The sequence below is a fragment of the Scomber scombrus genome, chromosome 10, assembly GCF_963691925.1.
Source record: "Scomber scombrus chromosome 10, fScoSco1.1, whole genome shotgun sequence".
In the NCBI taxonomy this organism is placed as follows: Eukaryota; Metazoa; Chordata; class Actinopteri; order Scombriformes; family Scombridae; genus Scomber; species Scomber scombrus.
Genome location: NC_084979.1, coordinates 14,963,623 through 14,983,386, shown reverse-complemented (window position 1 = coordinate 14,983,386; position 19,764 = coordinate 14,963,623). Strand labels below are relative to the sequence as shown.

General features: G+C 41.0%; 1 protein-coding gene across 1 annotated transcript in view; it reads right to left on the bottom strand.

Annotated features, from left to right (window-relative positions):
- Positions 1 to 18,657, bottom strand: part of dip2ba (disco-interacting protein 2 homolog Ba) — a 40,648-nt gene extending 21,991 nt beyond the window's left edge. Inside the window, exon 1 of the mRNA XM_062427291.1 lies at positions 18,435 to 18,657. Coding sequence (XP_062283275.1) covers positions 18,435 to 18,519 — 85 coding nt within the window. The 5' untranslated portion in view covers positions 18,520 to 18,657. The remainder of the gene's footprint in view (positions 1 to 18,434) is intronic.
- Positions 18,658 to 19,764: the final 1,107 nt, after the last annotated feature.

Below are 19,764 nucleotides of genomic sequence, written 5' to 3'. Positions count from 1 at the left end.
TCTGATTTCTATAAGCAATCATCATAATCCTTCCTCCTGTCACCCTTTTTAAAGTGTGTCTTTATCGAGTTGGTTGTGTAAAGAGGGCAGCTGTCTCAGAGCTCATTCGAGACAAAATGAAAGTGACCCTGTGGCTCTTCCTTTAAACTGCTGCTGCTGACCTCTGACCTCAGGACAAGCCAGGCAGAGGGCTGATCCCTTCACAGCTGATGATCAAGGGTCACAGGGAGGTAAACACGCACCAATAATTACAGCGAGCTGAAGCATATTCTGACATAAAGAGGTTTTACAGTCCAAGTCATGCACGCAGGCAATACTGGCCACTTCAGTGTTTAATCTGTGCTGGTCTGATCCGGCACATTTGAGCCTTTTGTGTTTGTGCAGCTCATTTGTGATTTATTTATGTGCTGTGCATCCATCCACCATGATGGTTGAAGCCATTAAATTATATAACTCCCGATTTCTCAATCTCCAGCCAAATGCTGATCAAACTGTACAATAACGACTAAGGAGCTGTTGTTTGGAGATGGAAAAAGTCAACCGAAGCATTCAGTTCACTCTGTTTGGTGTCAAGTGTTTAACACAGTTGTGGATTTATAATGATATTAGCATCTTGAACATCAGGAAGAAGTCTTGTGTCCCGTTGTAATGTTTGAATCATCTGACTGGCCGTCTGTAGCTGACACACTTTTCTCTGGTTGCTATAAACAACGCAGTGGCTTTCTAAAAAAAATCTAAAGAGGAACACTAATTTCACAATGATGGTGAATAAGTGATGAGTAATAAGAGGTCAGTCAGAGAGGGTTGGGGAGGAAAGGCTGAGGTCATGGTTATAAGAGCGCCACTGTGTTGGTGGGGAGGAATATACAATGAAGTACCAACGAACTGGAACAAATCCCCACCAGAAGCACATAAAACCTTACGCAGACCTCCAGGCCATTGAACAATGGGTGAAATTAATATTGGAATTAGAGGACTTGAAGGATTTTTTGAAAGTATGTGTTCATAATATGAAAGAGCAGCTTAATTCCAGCTATCTGCAGACAGCACTCAGGTACAATTCTCAGACATTTACATAAAACTTTTATACTTTCCTTCTTTTTAACTGATATTAGTCGGCTCTGGAAAAACTGTTCTTAATTTTAGAAAACGCTCCGCTGCCCGAGAGGCTTGGTGACGCACTTTTTAATGACACAATATTTAATCCGTCTCGTGTCCAGAGAACATTTTCTTCAATGAAAAACCCACCAGCAACAATGGAAAATCATATACTCAAGCACTGAACACGAGGAGGCAACACAGGTCACAGCCGGGCTAATGTTTCCTCTCTTAAGACAGAAGGATGAGCTAATAGTTGATGCTAGCAGACGGGAGAGAGCCTGGACTGGACAGTTAACACCCGTCCATCCACCAACCTCACACACACACACACACACACACACACACACACACACACACACACACACACACACACACACACACACACACACACACACACACACACACACACACACACACACACACACACACACACACACACACACACACACACACACACACACAATCAGATTAAAGACAGTTAAGTCCATTAAAGTGCAGAGGTACAAGATTTGTGCTGTGTGTGTGTGGTGGGGAGTACTGAATGGCTTTAGGAATCAGCTGATTAGCCTCCAGGCAGCTCACAGCTTACCTAGACGATTCAGTGATCATGTAGAAACAAGTTCCCCCCCAATTCTAAGTTAAATTAACAAACGGAAGTGAGTCACTTTTTTAACTACTCTGTCAAAGTTGTTTCTATAATACCAATGAAAACTGATGTCATCTCATCAAATAGGGTTTGTGTTGTTGTGGTTTAAACATATTAAGTATGGTCATCTGTGACCCCCCAACCCCAGCCCTCCATACCAAAACCACCAACTGAGAGCGCTCTGTAATTACTGCGGGCAGATTAGCCTGGTGGCATCCAGCTCTGGAAGGAAGTGGCATGACTGGTTTTTTTAAGCACCCACAGTTTCTACTTGCTTCACAGTATCAGTTCCTTTCTGCGCTCACACACAGGCTGCTACATCTCACACGTTACTTACAAACACATGACTGTCAGCATAAACAAACACACTTCAGTGAGGTTAACTACCCAGATTACATGATACAGGTAAATAAAACCTCTCTTTCACACTGCGAGAATCATCCAGCGTTTGCATTTGTGGCTTCATCCTAATCTGTAATCTGAGATTACATCTAACCTAACAGATTACATCTCTCCGTCTGGACATTGGTGTGGACTTGTTAAAAAGATAGATGATAAAATGTGTGAGCTGAGGCCATCTTTCTGCCCTGATGTGTGGGACCTGTGAGGTCATCGCTGTGAAACTGGATTGGATCTACACAGAGCTGTCTTTGTTTATCAGTCTGCGGAAAACATGATGCTAACATACAACACTGTTACAACTAAATCTGACAAGAATTAGATATCACCAAAAGTATATGCTCCGTTCCTGCAGGGTCTTAGTGTGCAAATAACAGCAAGGAAACACAGCTCTACCGCAAACTAAAATACTTCCACCAACAGCCGCAGAATTTACATTTACATGTAAATACACATAAACACAGGGGCTGAGAGAGAGCTAACGTCACCCACAGGATCTTATTTATAGAGACTCAGAGCAGAAAACACAAAAACAACAGGCAGATTGTGCAGAGAACATGGGTAATAGCAAGTGGCAGGAAATGCAAATGAATGAGTCTGAAACCAGGGCTGTTTAATGGCACCTGGTCATCAGTTAAAGGACATTTTGGAAACTATTCCCACAGTCCAAGCTCTAAAATCAAGTTAGAAAGAAAAGAAAAAAAAAGAGAAAGAAAATGTGTGATTTCTTAAGATATGTACTTTAAATATTACAATCTCAACATTTTAACAAAGAATGCAATTAGAACATTATTTCCTAGGCTGTGCACACACACTCGCAGGGAAATGACAATGTGTGAGATGATGAGAAGATGAGAAGTGCCTTACATCTGGAGAGTCTGATGTACCTGAGAGAATGAGTTGCAAAAAAATGAAGACATTTGAGACGACGGGTGTATCCGTTAATGTTTTTCATTAACGGACATCAGTCTGCTGGTATATCACATTGGTCCAGACCAAAATATTTCAAAATGATTCTAGTCTATAATGTCAAAAAGTTGTGAAAAATGACAATAATAATCACCAAGCTCCAACCAGTCCTCAACTCAAACTCATTCAGTTTAATATCATTGAAGACTAAAGAAACCAGAAAAAAAATCATATTTAAGAAGCTGGAAAAAATACTCAAAACAATTAATCAGGTATCAAAATGGTTGGCAATTGACTTACTGATTAACCATAGATTTTGCAGTCATTAATGACCCTCAGAAGATCACTATTGTTCTAAGGCAACCATTAGGTTGATATTTTCATTAAGCTCAAAGCCTTTCTGTTCTTTAATTCAGCCTCACAGAGTGGAAAGTACAGCTGTAGTCAAAAACTAAACTTTCACTGTCATCAAGCTCAGTATTAATTACAAATGTAATAATTTACATCTGGGAAAAAAGCATTGAGCTGGTATTTTCTCTAATTTTGTTTTGTGTTTTGAAGATGTTATTTACCTTCCTGACCTTTTTTTTAGTCAAAGGAAGAATGGGAAACACTAATGGGTGTAAGGTTGATTGAGGACGTGGAGCGCGACAATTGCCAGAAAACTGAGAGAGCATTAACACCCTTTTTTTTTATCAAAACTGTTTCCTGAAATCTAAGTATTTAAATGTTTTTCTTAGTGTATCAGCAGCTCAATCACAGCTATCAAATATTAGCAGCAATCAGTTCTCACTCTGGGGGTATTTGTTCATGCCTGGAGACTGATTCAAACAACTGCACGTAGGCCTCCCACATCCAGGACCAATGTTTTCCACTCCATAAGTAGGCCTGTGATTCCTCTGGGACCCCGCTGGTCCATGTGGGGGTTTTCAGGCACACAGGGAGGATGAAGTGATCTCTGGATGACTGAAGAAATCGCCCGGACGGCTGAGAAAGAGGTTGGGGGAGTATAATTTCTCTTGACAGAATCTCAATTCCCAAACAGAGAGATTTGGTTTGTCTTTGGTTGTTTCAAGGTTGGAGCAGTTAACCGCCTCGTCAAATCATGATTAGGTACGACAAGGCTTTATATAGCGAAGGTTTTCTTAAAAGATACTGTGACATATCCTGATATCGCAGGAATGTCTTAGGTTTTTGTGGTATAACATTTTTCCAGTATCCTCCAGCCACAGGATATAATTACTTTATATACATCACATCTTTTGTATCACCATCATTATTTAAAGTTTTGTTTGTTTTTTGCTGAGCAGCCATTTTCTTCTGCTGCTGGTTGCTGCGGCAGATCATATTACTGCTCCTTTTACAATTCAGTGGAATTTTCTTGAGAAAAACTCAATGGAAAGAAGTGATTTTCAGATGATACCATATCTAAATTACTGTGTGGCAGTATAAGGTAATACCTATAAAAGCAACTTACAACCATTATGCATACTACAAAAAAGAGCCATGTAGGATACTGTAAACACATAAACATACTGTCGTGGATCAAATCAATCAAATTTAAAGCAAGAAATAATTCACTTCCAGGCAGTATACAAAAAATCTGTTACAGAGAAGGGGGCTATCATTTTAGAGGAGAGTTTAATCTAAAAACACAAAAAAAAACATTGCGTTTGTACAACAATGAAGAGTATGTCTATCTCAATCTGTGGGGTGAACTTGTGGAGGGGTTTGGTTATGGACTTAAAACAAAGTGCACATATTAATCAATTCAAAAAGATATACAAAAAACTAGTAAGAGGTATATGGATAGAAGAGTCTATGTTCATGGGTTGGTTTTATTTATTTTTTGACACCGGTTGAATACTGGGTTTGTAGATACATTTGGGATACTTGTTTTAAATTATATATGAGTTAATGGAAGAGTAGTGAGAAAGAGAAAGAAGTAGGAAGTTATAAATGTGTACTTCCTATTCCTTTTCAAACTTGTTTTGTTTGTTGTAAATAAACTCAAAAAGAAAATGGGGCAGAAATTGATCTGTATGTCAGTGCAGATCAGTTCAAATGACAAATCCCTCTGTGGTTTTACGTCTTACTGTCTCAGATGTGTAGCACCTGCGTTTTCCGACTCACAGCAGGTAATGACTTTAGATACTCAAACGGAGCGAGCAGTGCAGAGGATGTAACAGCAGGTGTGGGCAGAACTAAAAACTGAAAGTGAACCTTGTGAGTGACACTGATAGGACAGCAGCAAGGTAACGGATTAAAGGAAACTGGACAGAAAGATAAAAAAAACACAACAGACACAAAAACAAACATCTGCTCACAATGCACAAATCCATACGCATCAAAGCCACTGTGTTAATACCCTGAATGTGAGGTAATCACACATTCCTTCAGCTGTTAAGCCTCACCAACACCCACACCACCACATCCAAGAAACACGTGCATACATATGAACAAACACACCCACACGCCCATAAACACACTGGCTATTTTTCAGTTCAACCCTGCCTGAGTCAAGCACATAATCATTTCATCAAATCAGAGCTTCCTGTACGGGACAAAAACACTTCAGCTCAATTGTGTTAGCCGTCCTGAGATCAAAATTAAGATTGTGACCACTACGAAGCGCAAGTAACAATCCATTCCTGGAGCTGAGGCACAATCAGACTCAACAGTCAGCATCCTGAAAGTTATTTTTGCCAAAGAAATAAAAATGTATGTCCTTTCCGAGCTTTTAAAGCATTAACATTGTGTTTTAAGTGCAGAGGGAGTATTGCCTGACTTCCTCCATTACTTATATTACATGCATTGGCAGAGGCTGCAGTCTTGAGTCAGCTGTGTGACAACACTGGAGTCTTGAGCTGGGGACAGTTACAGTATTGAAAGCTAATTTTGTGGCTCAGTGAGAAAACCATATAGCGGACAGAATTACATTCGCAAAAATGTTTGCAACACATAGAAAACTGCATTTGTCTGTATGACACCATATCACTAATTCATGTATCTATAAATCACCTTTCAAAAAATCTGACACTCCCCTCTCATCTATGTTAATTTCCTGCACTAATTTAAGCCCTGGTATTTCCCCCGGTAATAACAGACATGTTTGACAATCTTGGGATAAAGCTGCCGTGCATTACTTCATTGCAGTGATAAGAACTGGTGAACAACTGTAGAGGGTTCACTGCTGAGTCAGACAACTGACGTCAACCAGGAACAAGTGGGCTACTTATTAGTAACCAGTAAAGGTTAATAAAGTTTATACTTCTGTCTTCAGTCTATAACACGCAATAAACTCAGGGGGGCAGCAGTTCACGAGTCATGTGTTTGTAGCATTAGGTACAAATTGTTGAGAGAGACCTCCTGAAGTGAGAGGCCAAATGCCAGATTGATTTCTGGTCAGATTAGCGGGCTACCATGCCACTTACTGTACCCTCCACAGTAGGGATTATGTCATGTAGCGCTACTTAATAATAATTGCTTAAAACCTTATCGAATTGGGGCTAATATTGAAGCTGAACAACAAACATGAAAACTTGGCCAGCAGTAGTCTATAAGATCGTGTGTAACAAATTATGTGTACACTACAGGTACTGTACGCTTTTATAACTGAAACATTTTATCATTATACAGCAGGAAAAGTACAGGTGTAAATGATAAAAAATTAATGACGGCTGAATTCCATTTAGCTGCTTCGGTTTCAATAGTACAGAGATGGGATTACGTTGCTAATGTTCTTACTAACACATTTACTTTTTCTGCTACACCAAGTCAAAATGTTTACTGTGAAAATGGCCTATCTGTGATATAAGTACACAAGTCTGAGGACTTTCTCTTCTAGCTCATTTATTTGAACTATGACGGGAGTGTAACGAGGTCAGTAGGCTGACTCTGACTTAATTCAGCACTCTGTAAAAAAAGAAAAACAGAGACTTATTTAGACAGAGGCATCCTGGCCAGTGAACTGCATGACAGACCAGTGTTTCAGCATTGCTGGGTAACCAGAGTGCATTGAACAATGAAAGTAAGCGAGGGGTATCAGGTTTCACTCTGGCCGTGTTGTAGTGACGGGATAAGAGGGTCATAAGTGTGGGACAGACCTGACCTGAGGTTCAATGAGCCTTGTACATCACCCGAGCTTAAATTACCCCTATGTTCCATCATATGCAGAAGTGATGCTCCTTGACTGGGCTTAATTGTTCATGGATGATGGTTTAAAAGAGGGCATTAATGTAGAAGGAAGACTGTTAACCAGGCGGCTGACTCATTAAATCAATATTATGAGGTCATAACAAGCCATGAGTGGTCTTTGAGAAACATTCACATCCTGGGGTGTTGAGTCTACAGCTCACACTGAAACCCCACAGACGTTATTGCCTACATTACACTCTGTGGACAGCTCATGGGCCTGACCTCCCACCTCCCACTGCTCAGAGTCATTAAACAGCCTGTCATCGGGACGGGAATCCATCGTTGCTCTGATGATGACGGCTCTAAATCTGTGGGGATGTTCAAACAAGGTGCAACACTAAAGGAACGCACAAAAGAGAAACACAGGGTGGTGAAAAATGCACCATTTAACTGCTTGTCAAGTTCTAAAATACACAAACCTTTGTGTCAGCAAAAACGTTTCACTTCATGTGAAACTGAGGGTGCAAGGTCACAAGAGAGTGGTAGAGAGGGTTAGAAACAAGCTACTGACGGCTACATAGGCTGTAAGGTAGATGAAAGTGGAGTGACTGAAAAATGACAGTGAACGTATAAAACTGGTATGTTTCTGATACAACCTCATGAAACTACATCTGCACCGATGGAGACACATTTGAAAAACACACTGTGAGGACACCAAAAACAGATCTTTTCAAAAAATACAGATAAATGTGATTTGATTGGAAACACCTGTGCATAATTCAATAGAAATCAAAAGATATTTTAAGGTTCTTCTGCTATTTTGGCATTTCAGCGTGTACATGAAGGATTTAGAAAACGATGTGGAAAATGCTCATCAGAATTTCAACTTTCAACACAGTCTGGATAGTAAGTATTTTTTGGACAGCTTTTGTTCTTCAGCTTCTTTCTGCTTCAACACATTCAATTTGAAATAAGACAACTGATACTACATTAAAAGTGTCACACCTCAGTGGTAGGTTTACAGGAGGTGTGATGGAGATATAACCCTTTTAACACATAGTACCCAAAGTTTCGGGGTGTCTCAAGATGTATATGTCTACTAGTGTGCACATATGAGTCTCAAGTTAAGACTTGACAAGACTTTCTCACTTCTGCAAACTGATTGATAATATTCAACAACAAGTCATCAATGTGTTGTCACGGTTTGAAGGAGTGTGCGACACGACACAAACCCACAATAGAGGGAGGGCCTCCTACTGATATGAGTTTAAGAAATAATGTGCACCGATGTACTCTCACTACCCACAGTGGCATGTGGCACATCTTTAATGCCACAAACCCTCAAAACATTACTTCTATTCATGTAACATTATCATGGCCAAATCCAGCCCAACGCTGATCATAACAACACAGATCAGGCTTCGAGGCAAACAACCAATTTTAGCTTATCTCCAGGAAATTTTTTTTAAAGTTTCCATTCAATGCAATAAACATACAATACGTGGACTTGCATCAGCCCCACAGCCAGTGCTATTGACAGTTAGGGGGATGAAAAGGTTGAAGCCACACCCTATTCAATGTGTTTTCATGGCCTTTGTGTTACCTCTTACTCTGGGGAGTTGAATTAAAGGGGTCCACGACTACACGCCAAGCTCTAGCACAATGTGTTCTGAGGGGCCAAGAGGGGAGATACACATCAGCTTGTTGAGGGGGTTTCCTGAGGACTTCTACTCACTGGGAATTTTCGATAACCCTTTGGCTCCACACAAGAATTAGGAAGAGAACTATTCAATCATGAGACGCAAGAAAGAAAAAAAAACAACTACCCAATAATTGACTGACAGAGAAAGTGTTTGTCCTTTATGGAAACTTTTATTGTACAGATGCAGCATGACTGCTTTAACCCTGAGCTCTGGTTTCCCATCAGCCCTTCCTGTGACGCAGGCCGCCACTTTCATATATAGAAACTGACCAGCTGTGTTCTCCACACCCTCTTCAAAGGCTGTAATGATCAGCTGTGGCTGATCATCTGAAGAGCCAGAGTGAGAGACAGACATCAAAAGAAGGATAACAGCAGGTTAATGATCATAGAGTTAATGCCCAATCATATTCATCATTTTCAAATTTATTAGCAATATTATTTTATTTCTGAAAGACAGAAAAAATGTCTTTGAAGATCAGAATATCAGAAATACCCCTTGAGCCTCCAAGCTTTGCATCAGGTCATTGTGAAAACGGGCCTCATTTTCAAAACCTAGTGACCGATTGACATTTGCAATCGCTGACAAGCTAACAAGTCATCTAACCTCCAATATGGGTGTTTGCTAATTTGTTCACCAAGTTGTTATCCATTTGTCTAAATGGATAACAAATAGCTCGCCTACAGACCGACAAATACAAAGTATGGCTGATTTTAAAACAATTCCTTTATGATGTGTTCAACGCTTCGACATGTGATATTTAAAATACAAATGCAAAAATCATTGTGTAAACAGGAATTGTTATTGAAAAATATAATCTAAAAGCCAAACACTTAACATGAACACAGTTAAAAGGATTGCTGTAGTTTCTTGTGTCACAACAGCTGCTGCTCTAATCTTCAATGTTCTATTTCATGTAAGCTCTGTGCTCTAAGGCTATCGTTACTGGATTGATCCCTCTCACGCCTGTGCAGCACTGAGAAATTTGAATCCACTTCCACCAGTGGGATGGACCCCACTTACGCTCTCACCTTGAGCATAAATAATATAGACAGGATAGTTTGCCAAATCAGTTACTTCATGAGCTGCACCGCCGCTGTGAGAGTTGCATGAAGCAACAAGGAGTGGACACTTTTGTCACTGTGGCCGGGGATGCTGAGCAGGTACATGACTCTTCTCAGTCAATGGAAATCTGGACATCCTGAACCCACTTGACAGGCTGGAGTTGGACCACTCCACCCCTTCCATCAGAAAATCATGCAGGTTGCCCCTCGCTTCCTTCCCCTGGCGGCGACTCACTGGTTACAGTGGTTGTGAACCCTAGGGTCCCTTTTTCCACTTAAACCTCCCTGTCAGCAACAGGTAGTCTCCTCCAAGAGCTCTTGGAGATCATTCGGAACTACTCAACTGGTGGTACTGGAAGCCGCACCCCCTCACGAGATGAGCGGGGATTTTCTGATGGTCCAGACAGCCAGATGAGATCGATCCCATGTGTCTTGTTTTCCTGCCATCAGGAAATACCAGGAAGGCAGACGGGGGCAAAACCAAAAGGCACAATCCTGCTGTGAGTGGACGTGTTTGCACTTAAGAAGAGGCACGGTATGGAGACACCGGCCAGTGTCATTCTTTCTGGCCCCTCAGTGGGATTTAGTTCTGGTTTTATGTGACATTTGGACTGGGTTTTGCTTTAGTTTCTGTCAGCCAAAATGACCCTGCTTTTGCCTCTGACGTCTACAAAAAGAGTGATTTGTCTACTCTTTCTGTGCCTCCGTCATGTCGCAGGATCCAGGGAGATGGCAGCTCAGCTATCATGCGTCCACAACTGGCTTTTACACCTAAGAGCATCACTAGCTCACTCGAGTCGAGGGGGATAACCTCGGAGGGTTTCTTCCCTCTACTGTCTTATAAGCATTGCTATAATTTTTTCGCTGCAATACGACAAGTGTCCACTGAGAAAAATTGACTACATGGTGGAACCCTATCCAGCTCTTATAATACATCCTTGTCCTCATCACAAGTCTGAGGAGGAAGCCGCATCTCATATCCTCTGCCCAGTGCGTACACTGGCCTGCTACATTGCGCACACACAGCGTCTATTCGTACATTTCAGAGAGTGATCTCAGGATTCCTCTGTCTGCACTGGGCCTTTCACACTGGCTGTGCTCTGGGATGGATCTCCTGGAGCACATCATAGCGCACTCCACCAGAGGAATTTCATCTTCCACAGCTTTGCACATAGGAATGACTGTGGATATTGTGAATTGGTTTCTTGGTGTAACCCTTGTTTTTTCAATTGATTTTAACTTTGAGATGTCTCCCACTTTTCCATGACTCACTCTGTACTGAGTGTTCTGTCAGAGTGACTGATATCGAGAGATTCGGTTGTGCACTCTCCCTCCTGCTTATCAGTGCATGGAAAGCAGTCTTTTTTCCCCTCCTCTGCTCCTTGTGACACTTTTGGAGTGCGTAACCTTGGTCTCTGCTTTCTTACATCAGTAGGCTGTATTTGCTCCAAGCCCTCATCCCCTCATGCTGTGCCTTAGGGGCTATTTGCAAATCTGTGATGCACCATTACGCATGGCGCAATGGCTGGGCATGTAGTGCTCCTAGTTTTGTTTCTCTTTGAAATAGGTGTGTGTCTGTGCTTGTGGTACCGCATGGTCCCAGTGTCACATGGACCATATGGTGCTTCTTCCTTATCCCACTGGAGATAGTCTTAGTGGGCGGATTTTGTGAGTATAGATGCAGCCCTCTAAGTTCTGGGCCTAAGTGGATCCACGAGTAGCTAAAAAAACTATTTTGGGGGTCAACTGTCTCCTTTCAAGGTGAGACTGTGAGTGCGGCCCATCCTGCAGGTCATCATGGACTAATATTTCTCATACTGTGCGGGAATGCAAGACATAAACCCCCTGGCGTCAGAGGGCAACACCTATAATCAGAGAATCTAGAGTTACAGTATGTGACTAACATTTCTCACAAAAAGTTGGACATATCAACAGGTGAGGATATTAAACATGTCCTGATTGCACTTTAGGGCTGGGTGATTATGGCAAAAACCAAAATCACAATTAATTGAACTTTTAACCTCGATTATGATTAATGAACGATTATCTCCACCCTTGATGAACAATTATGTATTTTCACAGTTTCTTTTGTTTTGTATTTTACACTGCCCTCACACAATATTTTGTGATATTTTTGATGAGTATCTTTAAGGAGTGAAAATAATGATGTTTTAAGGTGTGACGCTGTGGTTAATGTCTAGTTTACTTGATTAGAACTATGAAAAGATCATGTTTGGGTTAAAATGATCACTGGAGACAAGTTTTCAAATTCTTTAAAGATATGCAACCTTTACTGTCATGGCAACAGTGAACACCATGATTAATTGACATGAGCAAGATTAACTCGATTAGAGTTTCTAAATGTCGGTTCCGATTATTTTTCGATTAATTGCCCAGCCCTATTGCACTTACATTACCAAATAAAAATAACAAGAGACATGAATTTGACCAAATATTCAAGGTAAGGAAGGTCCCTATGTTGATTTTCAAAACATATCGACAATGTTAACTATAAACAATTTGTTTGTTGTAAAAAGAAATAATTAAATAAAAACTACACCAATGGTATGATGCTTTAACAATTAGCACACCGATAGCAACTTTCTTCATGGGTCAGTCAGCAGGCAGATTGGCCTGCGAAGGTCAGTTCCCAACAGGCTGTGGTATTTCACACACAACCCACTGGCGTAACAGTGACCCACATGTAGCACCCAAACCAGACAGTTGGTTTATTGGTAGTGGATGTGTTTGCCACTGGCTGCTGTCTTCTAGCCAGAAACATTAGCCTCAGCGTGAAAAAAAAACACACAATTAGGAGTGACTCTTTGGGTCTTTAAGAGGGTGGCCTCTACTGCAATAATGGTGCTGCTTTTGTGTCAAAGAGATGCTTGTTTTCTCCTTCTAAAGGCATGAAAGCGAATTTGTCTTGCCAGCCGGGTCTATTTATATTCACAAGAGCATTCTTCAGCATTAGCACAGTCACATGGCCTGCCGGGCGGTGGATATAGTCTAGCGATAGATTGGAGGGGCTCTGCATCAGCTCTCACAGTCTGACTACAACAAAAAACACAACACCCCTTGATTTCACAATCTCCACCAATGAATTCATCATTTAGCCTGTGAGCATACATCAGTCAACATTGTCTGGTGTGTCACAGCCCGTGCCACTGACTACATGACTGCAGGCCACAAAAGCACTGAGTAGGAAGATTGCACAACACAACGTCAGAGAGGAGCTTCACCGTCGCCTTCAGCAAAGTTGAAATTACAGGTTGAATGGAGGTGAGTGTTGTTCAGTCAGCCAGAAAGGGTCTGATATCATAAAATCCCCATTCACTCTTCCCTTATGATGAGTCACAGTTTGCATCACACCTATCAACTCAGTTAAAAGCACAGTGAAATGGGAGCCTGAAACTGGTTCTTTCACTTTGTGGTGGATGGATGTGCCCCGGAGAAGAGGACACACCTAATTACAGTGAGTCACGGGTCTGCAAGACAGAATACAGGGTTGCCTAGTCTGTAAACATGTCATATATTTAAACGCTGTTAGCTTAACTTGACATACATAAGCAGTCTTCATATCACATTAGTGTTAATGTTTTATGTAATGTGAGATTTTATTCACAGACTGTAGGGAAGTTCTCCATTAACTTGCTTTCCTGCACAGGAAGGTCAGAGCACAAGGTCAGACACAGAAAAGCATATTTCAGCAGCAGAGTCCTGCTCAAGGGTACTTTAGAAGAGTGGATGCTTGCTTACAGAGGCATTTCAACAACTGTTCTTCAGGATAGTCACTCTACATGCTAAACTATTCCACTTTTGCATGTTTTCAATGTGTCATGTTAGAATTCCACATCATAGTAAAACCAAAGTCCTCACATTGGTGCTTTGCAATAATACAGTGTTTATATATAAGGTTTTGGTGAATGAATACTGTGACAGTATGATCATACCGTTTTCTCATTCAAAAAATTGCTGTTGTCAATTTTATTTATTCCAGCAAACTGAAACATACACACAAAATATACAGGGGGGAAAAACAAAATCTTACTAATTGTGTTGGTTTCAGGCTAACAGAGCAGCATTACAGTACCTGACATGTGAGCTTGCTGATGAGTGGGACGTCAATACATCTCCTGGCACTGATTCAAAGAAGTCAGTTTGTAATTTTTCTGTACATGCCTCAACCTTTACCTGTGGAGCGTTAAGAAGTCACGCACACCAACCACACACACAAACACACCCACCCACACCTCTCCGCGATGGTGCCTTGGTATTTAATGGGAGCATGTGAATAATTCAGCCGACTACAGGCCAGAAGGAGGAAAATAACTATTAACAGAAACAGTATTATGTCACATACACATTTGCATGTTCAAACATAGTGTATACACACAAACACATTAAAAAAAGACCTGTGCCAAAAGTACCCAACCATCTGCTTTGGCCTAAGGCCTCGGCCCCTGAAGCTATGAGGAAGATGATTTGTGCTTTCTCGACTATGACCTGCACTACTAGCTCTGCACTACGAGTTTGAGGAAGTGTATCTCATGCCTGTAATAATATAATAATACGACCAATATATCCAAGCAGAGAAAAGAGGCTTGATATGTTAACACTACAGACCACTTAAGGCTCATTCAAATGTTGTGAGAAATTGAAGAGGAAGGCTCAAAATGTCAAGTAGATCCTCCCAAATCTTAGGTACTGTGGTTGTTGTGTCTGAATAAATAATCATTTTAATTTTACCAAAAGTGTCACAGCATGAGATCAAAAACAATACGTTTTGTTATTTTTTTGAAAATGATGGCACTGTGTTTTAGAAAAACACTAGGAAACCATTTGACTCAATGAGATAAACATTAGTTTGACTTTTAACATGTCATTTTGAACCTTTCTGTAAATAGCATGATGGGAAGTTGTAAAGTACTCTGTAATTGCAATGTTCCTGGTTTGATTTGGCTGGGGACATATGCTGCATGTCACTACACACTCTCTCCCTCCCCTTGTTTCCTGTCCCTCAAGACTGTCAAAAGCAAAAAATACTATATTAATCATCTTTAAAATGATGCATGTTAATGAGATACTGCTGTGTTTATTATAGCAGCATTCACTTTGACCATATAGCCTACTTGTGTTTGCAGGATAAATGCACTAACATCTGATCAATCTGTTGATAACATGTATAGTGTCAGGCCTTTAAGAGCCAAATCTGTGAAATGGTAGAGATTTCAGTTTTACAATCAGTGTGAGCGGCCTCAATTCCTCTTTTTTTGCAGACCTCCACCCTAAAAACACAGCTCTGCACTACGAGTTTGAGGAAGTGTATCTCATGCCTGTAATCCGTCTCAGAATAAGCGCTTTGCCTGACTACTAACAAAAACAACAGTTGGCTGCTTATCTCATTCATAAATAATACAGAGACAGAAGAGATATGTTCTCAAGGATACATCAGGCTTTGTCCTGCATGCTGTCTCTGATGGCTAGGGGTCAGGAGGATGGATGGCTGATACAGACTGGGTCCATATTAGTGCTGTCATTCTCTGCTGAGGGCTGTCTTTTAATATACAAATGAGCCCAGCCTGCTTCTGCTGCATCTTAAAGTTAGTCAGGCTGGTTAACCGGATGACTGGCCTAGAAAGGAAGCAACTGGCAATAATTTGCGCTCTCTATGGTCACACAATGATCAGAGATGCAAACAAGCTGTTAGACTGTATTTATATACTGTACACACAAGCATGAAAACACATGAAAAGGTGTTTAGAAACTTTTAAGTACGAGGAAATGGTAATCATCTCAAATTGTGTTTTCCTTGGCTTGGACCACCAGTCAGCTTGTGTCAGCAACATTATGCTTCTGTATAACTTACTTGACAGACAGTGAGAATTGTCAACCAGGTAGGCTAGTTCGAGAGGAGAACCGGATATGACCTTATAGCCCTGGCCCAGCTGAGAAATGACAGGGTAAGAGGGGGTGAACCACTCCCAGCAGTAGTACACACTACACGTCATATTCTGAAGTATGACCAATCACCAGCCCCTCCCTCCTCTTCCTATGGAGGCAGCTCATTCCAACTTGCACACAAAGACCGAGTTCAGCTGAATGGCCTAAATGGCAGCAGAGCTCCTGGCCACGGCGGCTCAGACCAGCTGAATGGTCCTCATTGTGTCCCCATGGTCACAGGGGGCTAGCAGAACTGGGTTGTTTTTTAAGAGGCCATTTGGCAGGCCTGTGTTGTTATCCGAGCAACGCAGGAACAGGCATTTCCACTTGGAGGGCTGGTGTGGACTCAAGAAAAATAGCCTAGAAGGTAGTGACATGCCGCATGCAGTCACACAGGGACGAGCTGGCTTGGATGCACATGAACCTAAAATACTGCAAACATCCAAATATTTTGCTATCATGGCTGAGTGGGACATTTTTCCATCATACTCAATACTTGAGGGCTGCAAACCCAAAAAGAATTGAGCCCATTATGTTGTCAGTTAACGATTGAACTGTATTAATTACTGCAAGTATGCTTTGAATAATGCTGTGAAGTAAAATCAATGACTAATGGGAACGTAAAAAGTGCCCCTAATAATGAAAAAGCCTGAGATGGGTGATATCCAGTATCACTGTATATGTTATTATATATCACAATATATCAATATAGATTGAAATGTAATACATTTCCTGTAAAATCAATTGAGAAACTGTAAATGGATGTCTAATTGCATATCAAAGTACTTCGTCACATTGATGCAACATCATGTAAGAATGAAATTCAGCCATAAAAGAGTCCCAATCATTGATGTACAACAACCTTGCTAACGGGACAGTTACCACAGTATGAACAGTAAGATTAGACCTCCGTCTATCACTGACAATAAATATATCATCATATCAACCATCCATTAAATAACATTAAACGATATGGATGGTCAGCCTGTAATGTCAAAAGTACACCCAATGTAATTGACTGGCTAAAACCTTCAAAACCACCAATATAACTCTTTAATAGACCAGACCAACATACTAAATGCTGGTCTATCACCTGAATAACACCTTAGAGATTAGTCAGCTCTTAAAACACCTGCAGATGCACAAATAATATAACAGTATACCTTCAATATTGGCTGACATGAGCTGTAAAAGGCATTATTAGTGTCACTCCAGTATACTTAGAGCTAATAATAATTAGCTTGAAAACATATATGTGTTTTCCATTAGAGTATATAACATAACTGTCAAATACAGAACCAAAGTCGATGTTTTATAGTCTCATAGATCTTTTTAAGGTATGATTACAGGAATGACTGAAGATTAATCAGCATTTGTATTGAGACTCTTGCATGAATCCATATCAATACTATCACAGCACCTACAATAACCAATTGCGGTTAAATCGACAATGACTACAGGACAATTGGATTCAGTCTCCTCAGCTGGGGGAATATGGCCCAGGTGCCCTTAAGCAGGAGAAGGGGGGATACTGTCAGGGATGTGACAGTCTGTGTCAGTGGGTGTAGAGGAGGACAGCTGCTTGGGGGATGGGTTTGATTTGTACTATGTGTTGGATGGATGAATGAATGCTTCACATGTGTGTAAAGTACAATAAGTAGATAAGTCCATCATCCTTCTCTATGAGCATCCACAGTGGCTAAATACACACGTCTGACACAAATCTCACACGATTTGTCCATCACTAGACTAAGTGTAGTGTAATGCAGTGAGCTGGGCTTGTAGGTAGGTAAACCTATAATTCAAGTAATAACAGGTTTACACAGGTTCACATTGTGTTGGTTTTTCAAATGAACGCCACCAGTCACACTTTGGTAATCAGTAACAGTCATTCACAACAGACTGTATATTCATATGTAAGAGAGCAGGTGATGACTGTAGGCCTCTTATCATTAACAACTCAACACCGGTCACCATGACCCACAGTTATAATCCAATAAAACATGTGTTTTTCCTCTCAATTGAAACCTGAGCACAGACGGTATGTAAAACGCTTGCATAGTGTCTAACGGGAAGGCCATGTGGTCACAGATAAATCTAAATTCCCACCATGTGAAAAAGTAATAACCAAAATGACAGGAAAAAAAGGGTCAAGCCCAGATGTCCACATTGCCTGTGGCCATCTCTGTCTGTCACACAGCCATGACTTTGACATTCACTCACACAGAAACATGTCTTTACATCGAGGTTTAGCTTTTAAACGAGCCTCTGTGTGCTGTGAGATAATAAAGGCAACAGGGGGAGATGGATGAAAGCCTTTTTCTCCTTCTGCTGCTTGTCAGACACTGCTAGCTTATTTGCTCACATCCTGTGTTAGCATGAAATAAGCTAACTTAAATGGCGTGTGCTCACATTCAGTTTATTATCAGCGGAGGATAGAAAAAGAGGAGGAAAAAACTACCGATGTAATCGATTAGCCTACACAATGCTAGCTTGGATGTTTGCTGTAGCATCATCCCCCCTCTCCTCCTTTACCTTCAGACAGCTCCAGATCCAACTCCGCCAACTGGTCTCTAACCTCCTTTGGCAGGGCGGACAGATCCACGCCGCGGTCTGCCATGACTCCGACTAACAGGAGCTCAGTCTAGCTGAAAACACGCCGGCCCGTCGTGATTGAGTGTAGAAAAAAATAAAACAAGACGCCCTCCCTCAAGACACCAAACAAGCATCAGAGTGGGAGAGACGATCCATCCGCACGGCTGGCCCCTCCGCCATAATGAGAGAGAAAAAAACTCACCGACGGCAAACCGAGTCGTCACGTGACCGCGCTTACCTCGCCTGTGCATTAATTCACCGCATCCAGAGAGACGCGCCGAATCCATAACCGGAGGCTCCCTCTGGCGTTTCACAGGCAAAAACACACCTCTGCTTCACTCTACTATACATGCATATCCGGGGGGGGGGTCCCAAGAAAAATGGGGAACCATTTATTTTTATATATTTTGTCCATAAGTTACATAATGACAGAAAGTAGACTATTTTAGCAAAAATCAAATGGGTGTCCTGATCTACTTTGTGTAAGTTTAGGGGTCCTTGACGTGAAAACGTTTTAGAACCACTGTACAAAGTGATGTACTTTATTTCATCATGTCACCTAATAGGCAGAGAAAGAGTACCAGAATATCCTACTTAACGCCAGAGGTGGGAAGTAACTAAGTACATTTACATATACTGTGCTTAAGTACAATTTTACAGTCATGTACTTGAGAACTTTATGCTACTTCCACTCCTCTACATTTAAGAGGGAAATATTATACTTTCTACTCCACTACATTTATTCAACATTTAGTTACTTTTCAGCTTAAGATTTGACACAATTGATAATATAATAAGCTTTTGAAATACACCACATTGTTAAAGATGAAACCAGTCGTTTCCAACCTTTTTGTTTGTTGACGTTGTTAACAGCATCACCAAATAGTGACTTTTCCTTCTAAACTTCTCACATGGTTTCATTTCAATAAATGTTCAAATGATCCAATATATCAGCAAAAATCAAAGATTAGCAAAAAAGTCCAAAAACTGGAAACAGATTTGTGTATCAAACTGATAATTCAAGTGTTTTCCTCTCCCATTAATCATCTCACAACCTCTCAAATTTATCTAGAGATTCTTTGCCCCAGGACCCAATAGTGAGTTAATCTACCTTAACTTAAGTACTTGATTTAAATTGTACATAAGTTTGCGTGAAACAACTTGTGCTGAAAACTGATTTAATGCAGTAGTACTCTGAGTAAGTTCCTGACGGTCACCTTCAAAGTGCAAATGTGGCATCCTGACTGTAACCATAATAAAATAAATATAC